At 39.8% G+C, this 11,093-nt stretch overlaps 1 protein-coding gene across 1 annotated transcript; it reads right to left on the bottom strand.

Annotated features, from left to right (window-relative positions):
• Positions 1-567: 567 nt before the first annotated feature.
• On the bottom strand, positions 568-10,833 carry RBM43 (RNA binding motif protein 43). The gene is given in 9 exon segments (XM_057505359.1): positions 568-1,316; positions 1,319-1,378; positions 1,416-1,514; positions 1,517-1,576; positions 1,579-1,609; positions 2,433-2,474; positions 2,477-2,536; positions 4,924-5,127; positions 10,750-10,833. Coding segments are annotated over 9 exon segments (1,248 nt in total). The 3' UTR covers positions 568-708.
• Positions 10,834-11,093: the final 260 nt, after the last annotated feature.

Below are 11,093 nucleotides of genomic sequence, written 5' to 3'. Positions count from 1 at the left end.
CTCGTTTTATAAAAAGGAGAAGTACATACAGTAATTAAAAGCATAGCAAGTTCCATTACATCTCTGTGCTTCAGTTTCCTCATCTGTGAAAGGGAGATACAGACAATACCTCCACAGGGTTGCTGTCAGGACTGAATAGGTAAAGATACGTAAAGCACTTGGATGGATGCCTGGTAAATAACTGTTTGCTGTTATTCTGATCATCTAGGATCTTCAAATGCTGTTACTTCAATTATACACATATAAAATAAAGGGGGGAATAAAGAAAAAGACACTATACTTTCTTCATCATTCTTAACTATAACAAAAGAACCAAAGTTTATGTAAATGCTTATGCTGAATCCCGTATGTCCAGTAACTTTGTACCAATGAGCTTTAGACAAGATAAAGTTTACCTGCATCAGAAATGTTTTCCATCTAAGAAGTTTCTAAAATGAGTTTCACGAGCATGCTATTTGGGGTAAATGCAAATTTTGTAAATAAGGAGTTGCAGTGACATACTAATAACCATCCAAACTTCTTATAGTTAGAATTAAAGCTACTTCTTTTTCTAAAAATTAGGGCTGCAGAGAAAGTGAAATTTCTTCAAAGTTTAGTGAGATTTTTTTTCAAAGTTTTATATTGTCTTTGTAGCCAGATGACTGGGTTTAGTTCCGCCCTATTCCTGGCCAGCTGGATAACTCTGGACAAGTGTAACCTCTCCAAATCCTAGTTACTTCCCCTCTTAACATGAGGACGGCAATGCCTACAGTGAAGAATGTTCACAAGGATTAAAAGAGACAGTATGTGAAAAGCTAATGGCATTGTCGCCACTCTGTAAGAGAAAGCAGTAGCCGTTATCATTACTATTGCTGAGATTTTATCACCTACCTTTTGCCTTCCTAATTTCATGACCTCCTATTTAAACAAGTACATGCCAGAAGGAGAGCCTGTAATGTCAATGTGTATCCTACAGAAATTAATCAGAACCTGAAGGTACCTTGAACTTAGTTGTTCACGTGCCAACTTAATAGTCCTTTTATCTCTACTTTCCTTTCCTTCCAAAATAAATGTCTCCTTTTTAAGTTCAAAATGAAAAGCATGTGACTATTTCTCAATGAACCCTTTTGCGTCATTGTTTGGCTAAGAACCATCTTGAGCACTGTTTATCCAAACTGTGGTAGTTTCACCATCCACTCTCACCTGACATACAACGTGCAATTTTTTCAGTGTGCTTTCATATAAGCTGCTCTTCTTCTTCAGGTAAAGGGAAGCACCTGTGTCAAGAACAAGCCTTTCTCCTCTGCTAGTAGTCTCAGGTACTGAGGGTCGAGTGACGCCAAAGAGTTACTAGTTCTCTGTGTACTCCCTCTGAGGCTCTGCTTATTTCATTTTTTCCCTGCACTGATGAAATTCTTGTTTTTTTCCTAAAATACAACATGCTTGTAACACCAAAGATTCTTTGAGCCTCTTGATAGCCATGAATGATCCCTGAATGGAGATTCTTTCATTGGATTCCCAAGGACTGAAGCATAAGTTGGTATTTTCCTTTTTAGCTCCAATACCAGACTTTCTAGAGTGTCTTGACCCCAAAAAATAGATCAAGGAGAGCACTTAGAGAGCTAAAGACCTAAAATTTAACGTAGAAAAATGACAACAGCGCTGTTAGTCCAGCCATCTACATAAGCACCTTCTTTTACTGCCACTGTCCCTGTATCTGCAGCAGTTACCCTAAACCGGGCTCCAGATGCCGAGCACAGACTGGCTTCTTGCGCCCCAGCAGCGCACCAAAGGGATCCCACAGCCCCATCAAGGCCACCTACCTTTTTGCCTTACTAATTTGGGATGCACAGACTCTCACTGCTTTCCCCAAAACAGAGGTGGTCAAATATTTTTTACAGGGAGAATGTTTTTTTGAAACAACATCTTGAGCCAAGCCCATAGATATGCACTGTTCTGGTTCTGCTCTGAGGGTAGAGGCCTCTCTAGGGAACCTTCCAAGTTTGAAGTTCATCAGATGGCTGTATAGGACCCTGGGTTTCTTACCGAATAGTTTTAAACCAATGCTTTCGACTTTAACTAGTTACTCGTATTTCCACTTTTCTGGCCTCTTCAAAGTTTTCTTTTTTCACCTCTTCAAAGCTTTTTTAATGTTTATCCCAATTGGGTTTTTTCACTCCCAAAATAAGTCTTTAGGTAAATACCTGGCATACCCATGACAGCATAAAAACTCACTGTTGCTTTCAAGCATCAGTGGGACATATAGAAACATAAAACAGCCCAGGCAATAACTGAAGAATTTCAAGGCCCAGATTTGGCCCTTAACTCTGACTCAGGTTACCAAGTTTGCATTTTCTTTACTAGAAGTCATAGGGTGAGAGCGCTCTGTGGTCCTACATAGGAAACACTTTGCAGAAGAAACAGGATCTGGGACCATCAGAGGCACCACTTACTTTTTCACTAAAATGAGAGACTGCATTACGCAGGTCCACACATCAGTCCAAACATCTCCCCCTAGACAGTGTTTCTTTTTTCCAATGACCTTCTCGGCAACCAAGTGGAAACAGTGCCATCAGAAGTGTTTGTGGCATGATACAACTAGTAATTATTCTAATTAATAATAATAGAAATGCTCAAGTGTATTATTTAGAAAGCCTAAGATTTTTTCTACATTTTTCTCCTAAATTTAACATTCATTCAACTAGTTTTCCCTTCTACTTTAACATGTTAAAATTCATATTATGTGTAACTATGATCCTAATCATACTTTTAAAAACTTACACACATATATATATATACAGCAAAAACCTAAAAGTAAATCCCCCACTCTGTCAATTATGGCCGTGAGGAGACTTCACCTTCTTGAATCCTGAATACCCCGCTGTCCTTGTGCTCCTCTAATTCACTGGCTGACCTGCTCAGTCTTCTTAACTAACTCTCCCCCTCTTCCCATTCTCTAGATGTTGGCATGCCCAGGCCTCAGGCCTCAGAAGTCTTTGCCAACATACCCCCCCCTGCGCCACCATGATCTCAACAGTTTCCACAGCTTTAGATACTATCTCTGCATATATCATTTCCAAAGTCTACCTTCAGCCTTGACCTTTCTTCCTTCTGCCTGTGGAAATCTCTACTCCATTCTCCAGATAGGTATCTCCATGACCAAATTTCAACTCTTCATAACTATATCCCTTCCAAAAGCATCTCAGAAACAATACCTAATCCATCAACGCATCCTGAATACCCACCAGTTCTCAATCACCTGTTCTCTTACCACCCTCATCAACACAGCAATAAAACCAGTAGCTCCTATTCTACGTATGGCTACCAGATTGACCGTCTAAGAAATGGCATCCACATTTTGTTGTTCTCTGAGCAAACTCTCTAAAGGCTTCCCTATCTCACCCCGAATAAAATCCAAGTACCTTGCCTCAAACTGTAAGTTACTTAACATAAACTGGCCCAGCTGTCCATGGAACCATGTCTCCTATTGCTTTCCCCCTTGCTCATTCCACTCCAGCCACACAGGCCTCTGCTATTCTTCAAAAAGCTCAACATAATAACCCCTCAGAGATTCTTCCCCATCCTTCCTTTAGCACAGAGTGTTCTTCCTCCTCATTTGCATGAGTCTTTACCTCATTCAGGTCTCTGTCAATTATCACCTAAACAAAGAGTATTTCCCTGCCCATTCTATCTAAAGCACCTTCCATCACATTCTATCCTTTGATTCTTCTTTACATTTTTTCATAGCACTCATATTATATATAGATATAAATGAATATATAAACATAAGTACATATTAACACGTAACTATACAAATAAAGCACCCAACATATCATATATTCATTTATTGCTTGTTTATTATCTCTCCTCCCCCACAGATGTATGCTTCATGAAAGAAAACAATTTGCCTACTTCATTCATTGCTTGATTCTGAAGGCCTAAAATGATCCCTGACAAATTACAGGCACTTGATAATATTTGTAAATAAATGAATGAATGTGAGCCCTCTCTTTCATGGGAGCTCTCTCTTTCTCTGAGTTACCAATTCAACATATACATTATTAACTTCAAAAATGCCACGATCCCCTTAGAGAAGTAAAAAAGAGCCCTTTCTGCCATCGCTTTTTCTGACCATCCCCACTAAGAATGGCTTAATTAATGGTGACAGATAAAGGTACTCATAATCTATAGGCTCTTGGATCTCTCTAGATCCTGTCTTCCCTCAAGCAGAGAAAAGTCTCTTCTACTCCTACTTCACATGATACTTTTACCTCCAAGAGGCTAGCAGGGAGACTAATTTTTCTCTGGCTATTTATTCTGCCAGCCACTGAGGTATAAGGAAGGCTTGACCCCCTTCATGAGGCTAGAGGGGTAAATATGTTCTGCAGACCCAACTTTCTCAGCTATGTCAGGAATGGATGAAGGGAAAACGGCTTAATCTGATCCCAAATTCAAACTATATTTCTCCAATCCAACTATACCAGTAATAAAGCAGATACTATATTTAAAAAATCCACTTGTTGGTTTGAAGAAAGAGAAGCAAATGTTGTAATTATACTGCTGAAACCACCTCAAAATTCTCAAACTAGTTATCTTGTTGGTGAGAGTATAGGTCATTTTGGTGGGGATTGTGGGGGAGGTTTCTGTATTTTACAACTTTTCTACAATAAAATGTATCACTTTTATCCCTAGACATAGAAATTCAAAATATTTTTTGTCTTCAAGAATTTGCCAGCTACAAGCAACTTCATCAGGAGCCATTTTCACATGTATTTTGCTAATGCAGTATTGTGCCATTTTTATACTCAGAACATAATAATTTCTTTTAAAAAAGCTTCTTTAAACTTTATCAATCCCATGAAGCTGTTTTAGTGAAATTCAACTGTTAATTCCATTGCAGAAGTATTTCTAAGATGACAAAAATTTGATTTGGAAACACCTTTTTTTTCCTCTGAATGTTACATATGCATCTCCCTCGGTACTTGTTGGATATAGCACATCTTCAACAACTCCACCCTCATTCTTAGTATCTTGGTAGTGAAGCTTCACTACTGAGATCAGTAACTGATCATCACAAAGGCCAGCCAGCAGACCAGCAACAGCCGTTGTTTCATAAGCCTTGGATTTGTTGTCATTCAAACCTGAGGCCTGTAACAGAAACAGCAGGATACTATTTAATGTACAAGATTCTACTTAATACAGGCAATATTACACACCAGTGGGAGAGGCTATTAGATACTTGAGAATATTAAGAATAGATCCTTCCCTCACACCACGTCAACATAAACACTGTATGAATTTGAGAGTTAAATGTAAAAAAGTGAAACTTTTATTTTTTAATAAATGCAAATAATTGGTTAATAATTGTCTAATTTTAGAAAGGCCTTGAAATAATGGAAATTACAAAGGAAAAGATCAAGAAATACAAATCTTAAAAATTAAAATTTTTAAAGTCAAGCCCACCACAAAATATGGTAGTTTGGAGATGGCTGCATGTTTTCTTGATTGCAGAGTCCAGAGTATGTAAGCCAGTAAGAAACAATCCACTACTTTTTTGGTCAGAATCAGGAAAAAGTCACCAAAAAAACAAAAACCCAGGCAATAACATTGGGGCTACAGTGGAGTATATCTTGCTTTCCAGCACATATCCAAGATGGAATTCAGCCTCAGAGAATACATGCTTATTGCAAACCCTGCATGCTGGGCACAGAGCATCAACTTGTGGACCCTTCCCTGGGATCCTTCCTTGGGCTCACTCTCTTTGAAGTTCTGGCATTATCCAGTTAAGGGGCTTCTATTTAAATGTGTTAATTTGCTCCCCAGCTCATTTAGGGAAGTGGACCTATATGCTTCCCTCATTGCTTATACAGAATAGTCCAGCCCAATTATACCAGAGCTCAGATACCATCTATCTTAAATTACCCCAGGGAGGAACGGATGTTTCACTGGCCTGAGTAATGGTTAATCGATCACAAAGATGTTTTGATATCTCAGTTCAGAGAACTCTGTACCCAAAGTACAACTTCAGTGGCAACAGGCAAACTACTTCAGATCTCCCAGGTCACAAAGACAGTCTAAGCACACACACGGTGGCCTGTTACCATTCAAGAATAACTTAAAATGAAAGTAAAGGAATTAAAAAGAGAATAAATCCAGTTAAAGGGAGCAATCAGCATTCGAGAAATTGCAACAAATTTCTGGAAGACTGAAATACTCAATAGTACATGGAAGGATAAGACAGAGCAAAGGAGCTAACCTAGAATCAGAAAGAAAACTGCCACAGTGGAAAGGTGACAGCCTTCCAAGACAAAACCTCAGAAATGAAAAAGAGACCTAAAACAGAAAGATTAGTTGAAAACCTAATGGCAAAACAACTGCTCCAGCTGTCTCTTCACATTCCCTACTCCCAGTGTGAACACACACCCACATGAACAAGTGTATACACACTACAATGAAGGCAACTGGGTGACAACCTAGGGGGAAAACCCAGGATTATTTTGCTTTAAAAAAAAAACTGAATGAACACTCTAGGGAGAATGTGACCTGCTAGTAGTATAGGTGCTGGCACCCCAGAGCAAGTCCCCCACTCCCCAACTTTTGGACATCTGAAGAGGCTCCAGCCTAAGATCAAAAGCTAACCTACAGTGTAGCATGATCTGTAGTCCTCTATGGAATACTGAAAAAAAAAAAAAAAAAAAAGAATCCATTTGACACAGCTGCTAGGAATATTTACCTGTAAGTAGAAAAACGAAAAATACATGTGTCATTGGACCAAAAGGAGAAAAAGTCATCACAGTGAGACAGGGACTGTGGGTGCAGTCAGAGTGGGGTGAGGGCCTCCGGGAAAAGCAAGGCAGGATATTTACAGTCAGCGCAATGTAACTACATGCAAGGAAACCCCCTACCAAAACTCTGTGTTAAACATTAAGCTCTAGAGTTATTCTTCAGTGAGATCAGTTAATATTCCCCACATAAAGAAGAGAAGCACATGTTTTGATTATGCTAATCATTTGTAATCATGTGTGAGATTCACTTTAGCATGCTACAAGGCCCAGGCCTATGTGCTGTCTTTCCTCCTTCAGACCTGATGAGATGATTTGCGATCTGGGCAGTAAATAATGGCAAGTAAACCCAGCCATAAACAACATAGTAAAAAGCAGGTAGGATTCCACCTTAAAGATAAGATTGCATTATAATACCCAAGAAGTTAAGAAGTAAGATTCTTAACTTACTCTTTAGCAAACTATACCTCAGCCCACTTTGGGGGCTGGACAGGTGGCCCAGACCAAGACACTGGTATCTCGGGAAGAAATCAAAGCAGGAAGTTCCATCTGTTAAGTTAATTCTAAATATTCAGGGACTGCTTAACAAATCCACACCCCTAAGCCTTTATTTCACGTTCCCCAAAATCCTCAACTGCCTATAAAACCCCCAGACAACGCACAGCTATGGGCTCTCTTGTCATGCTAGGAGCTCCATCCTTTCACTTAATCTCTAAATAAAAACCTCTCCCTGGCTCTCCTACCTTGAGAGTTTGCCAAGTTCATTCTTCAACTCTGCAAACAAGAACCCGGCTTCAACAGCACACTAGTACGCCACACTGTAAGCAGTATTTACCATTTGCATAATAATATAACACTCATATTGGTTTTTTTAATTTTAGGCTAATTCTGCTTAGTCTTGAAAATACTAAAGACTAAAGTACAATTACAGAATAAAATGGAAACATTCAATCTTGTCAATGTAAGAATAAAGACAGAACTACCAAGTTGAGATAAAAGAAAAATTGTACATTACAGAGAATCATGTAACACTACCAAAATTTTAAGTGTATTATGTAAGTTATAAAACTAACCCATAGGAGAATTTAAAATAATACTAAAACTTCCAAATTTGGAGGGTGGGAGAAGTCAAAGGGCTCTCATTTATCACAGTGGGAATTCAATAGAAAATTACTAAAGTCAATGATGACTGCCCTCAGAATATGCAAACTCTCGGCATCTCTGGTATTTCAACTGGTAGCTGTTAAAATAGGGTGACAAAATTCCTAATTACAACCCTTGAGTAGAATTCGTGCCTCATATCGAAATTACCGAGTATCCTAATTCTTCCATGTGGTAAAGATACCTTAAGACAAATGCTGGGCATAGAAGCCACAGGGCATAAATCTGCAAAGAAGTAAAAAGCTAACCTTTTCAAACAATATTGCTTCTCTCTCTCTTACCAACTTTACATTTCCCTGTATGGCCCCGGAAGATGACTGGTTAGCCAGAGACGGGTAAGATTCCTCAAGGGAGGAACAACCTAAGACAGGCACAGTCGCAGGGGGGCCATCAGGTGAGAAACTGGGGATCAACAGAGGTGAGGCTTAGAACCTCACCCCCCCTGTTTTGAGAGAAATCTTCTGCATACGTAGATGTTTTGTTGCCCTTGTCTAGCTTGGATTAATACTTAGTCTATAGGCACACACCTGATCATCTACATTTGCCCTCTTACAGCACTAAACTATGTTTTCTACCTTTATCTTGCATCTACCTACCACTTCAGCATTTTATTAAAAATAATAATAATAATAAGGGAGAAATGTGGGATTCACGTATAAATCAAGTATAAAAATCAAACGAATAATCATATTTGACCTGATTGTAAATAGTTCATGATGAGTGATCAAAACTGAAAGTTTCTGTGATGGCTGCCCTTGCACTGTTCACCATGTAAGAACTTATTCACTATGTAAGAACTTGTTCACCATGTAAGAACTTGTTCGTTATGCTTCAGAAGATTGGACACTGTTGAGAATTAGGCTTGGGGTTGATTAATGATTGTGCATTGAGTCCTCTATACAGAATGTTATTGTTGTTAACAACCATTTGATCAATAAATATAAGAGATGCCCTCTCAAAAAAAAATAACTAAATAAGGTGACAAAAATGTACCTATCTGATGAAATAGCAATTTTAAACCCACAGTGTACAACTAAATTTCCCAGAGCATATAGTACCTTGTCAACTAGTTGATCAATTACAAAACAGTACTAATTAAGCATACATTCTTTGCCTGGAAGTATGCTGGGTACCGTAGACAACACATACAAAGAAATAAATCATACCTCTTTTCCTGAAATTCAGTTCCACCACAAAAATTTACTGAGCATTTATTACATGGGAGACACCTGAATAGGCTTTAGGATTACCAACATATAAAAGGGCCTCTATGGATGAAAGGGAGGCAGACACATAAATAAATCATTTCAACAGAGCTTGATAGGCACAAAAAAAAGGAGACCTATTTCTCTAAAATTAAAAACAGACCAACACCGAACAATGTGTGAGACTGTAAGACCTTTCACAATAAAATGCTAAAATATACAATCAATGACACCCAGGATTAGGAAGTGAGATAAATTCTGGCTAAAGCAGTCAAAGAAAAGCTTCATAAGAGAAAGGCTTTGAAGGCTAAGGCCAAATTTTCATTATTGTTGAATTCAATTAAAAACTCAAAAGAAGTGTTCATAACAAAAGTAAAGGGACAGAGGGCTGAGGGACAAAATCAATTCATGTTGAGACATATAAAACAAAGAGGGTGTCTCTTGAAAATGAAACTCATAATAATCTATTGACTAATTATTAGAGAAGACACTTTTAATGGAGGAAAAATGTTTCTTAAAATACTCAGACAACTGGATTGCACAGAAAACAGTAAAATTACATAAAAGTGTTCCTCCATCCTTGCCCCAAGTGATACAATGTAATTATCCCAAAATAGTTCTCTCCAGAAGAGTTAAAAATAACATAAGAGATTTTTTTTTCAGATTTTTCAGGGAATTTTACTTCACAGGCAATTTGTCTTCATTTATTATACAACATGTGGCTCTAACAGTCCACACGAATCTGATGGCTGGTGAATTAGCTTTCTTTTTGCTCCTCAGCAATATCAAAGAAACACTGTCACCAAATTTCAGTTCAGAAAATCTTATTCCACTTCTGCCTTCATCAGTACAAATGCCATATTTCTCTATTCAAGTGTCTACATTTATCTTTAAAACCAAAGAAATTTTTCCCTGACGGTTAGTTAATCTCTTCTATCTAAGATTAAGGAGAAAAATAAATGCTTGGAGATGGCCTGACTTTCAAGAGTTACCATATAGAAATACAGGATTTTGAAACAAATCCGGCTCTTTGGCCGCACTTATTAAAGTGATGGCACTTTCCCTCTATCAGTGATATATTTTAAGAGACTTCTGACCATTGCATCAGAAAGCAAAAAGATATAAATACTGCAAGCTTATGTTTGTAAGGAAGACACTAGGGAGAAATAGATTCATTCACTGCATTCGTTTATAATTCTTCAAAGAAGTTGCAGGCTTTCATTCACGTTGCCTTTACCGTCCACCCGTTGAACAAATGGCACTTTTGTCCCACAACTGCTTGCCATTACCGGGGAAGCCTAGCATTTCTGACCAGGAATTAAAGGCCTTGCCACTGCCTTCAAGCGCTTGGTGGCCAAGAACGCACAAGGCTAAACCTTGAATTCGTTATCTGTTCTTGCTAACCAGCGCAGATGGTGAAAACAGAGCCCTTTGTGTCCGCAGAAAGGACTAAGGCCCCAAGAGAGAATCCCCACTAATGCAGACAAGACATCAGGCGGCGCCCTTGGCTCCGATCCTTCTGGCTGGCCCCCTTTTCAAAAGGGAACTGTGGCCTCCGTTTCTGAGTAATTCTCCCCACCCTTGTTCTCCAAGGCGTGGGTGGGCAACAGTTAAGCCCTAACACAGCCTTGGAAGCGACGCCCAGACACAACAGCTATGTCCCTGACGACAGGGCGCTGGGTGCGGAGGTGGCCTCGACGCTCCATCCCGTCGGAGCCGCACCCCTCGCATGATGTACTGTGCATTTCAGGCGCGCGCGGGCCTGTCACGCGGGCAGGGCGCGGGGCAGGTGCAGGGCGCAGGGCAGGTGGAGGGCGCGGGGCAGGCGCAGGGCGCGGGGCAGCCGCAGGGCGCGCTGCGCCGGCTGGTCTGCCCGTCTGCTCCCGGCCGCACGGCCCCGCGCCCCGACTGCCCCCGGTCCTTCTAGGGAACGGGGCGCCGGGCCGGGAGGACCCTTCCCTGCGAA

Source organism: Manis pentadactyla, chromosome 8 (genome assembly GCF_030020395.1).
Source record: "Manis pentadactyla isolate mManPen7 chromosome 8, mManPen7.hap1, whole genome shotgun sequence".
Lineage (NCBI taxonomy): Eukaryota > Metazoa > Chordata > Mammalia > Pholidota > Manidae > Manis > Manis pentadactyla.
Note: the sequence above shows the minus strand (reverse complement) of the source record. Positions and strands in the feature narration are given on the sequence as shown.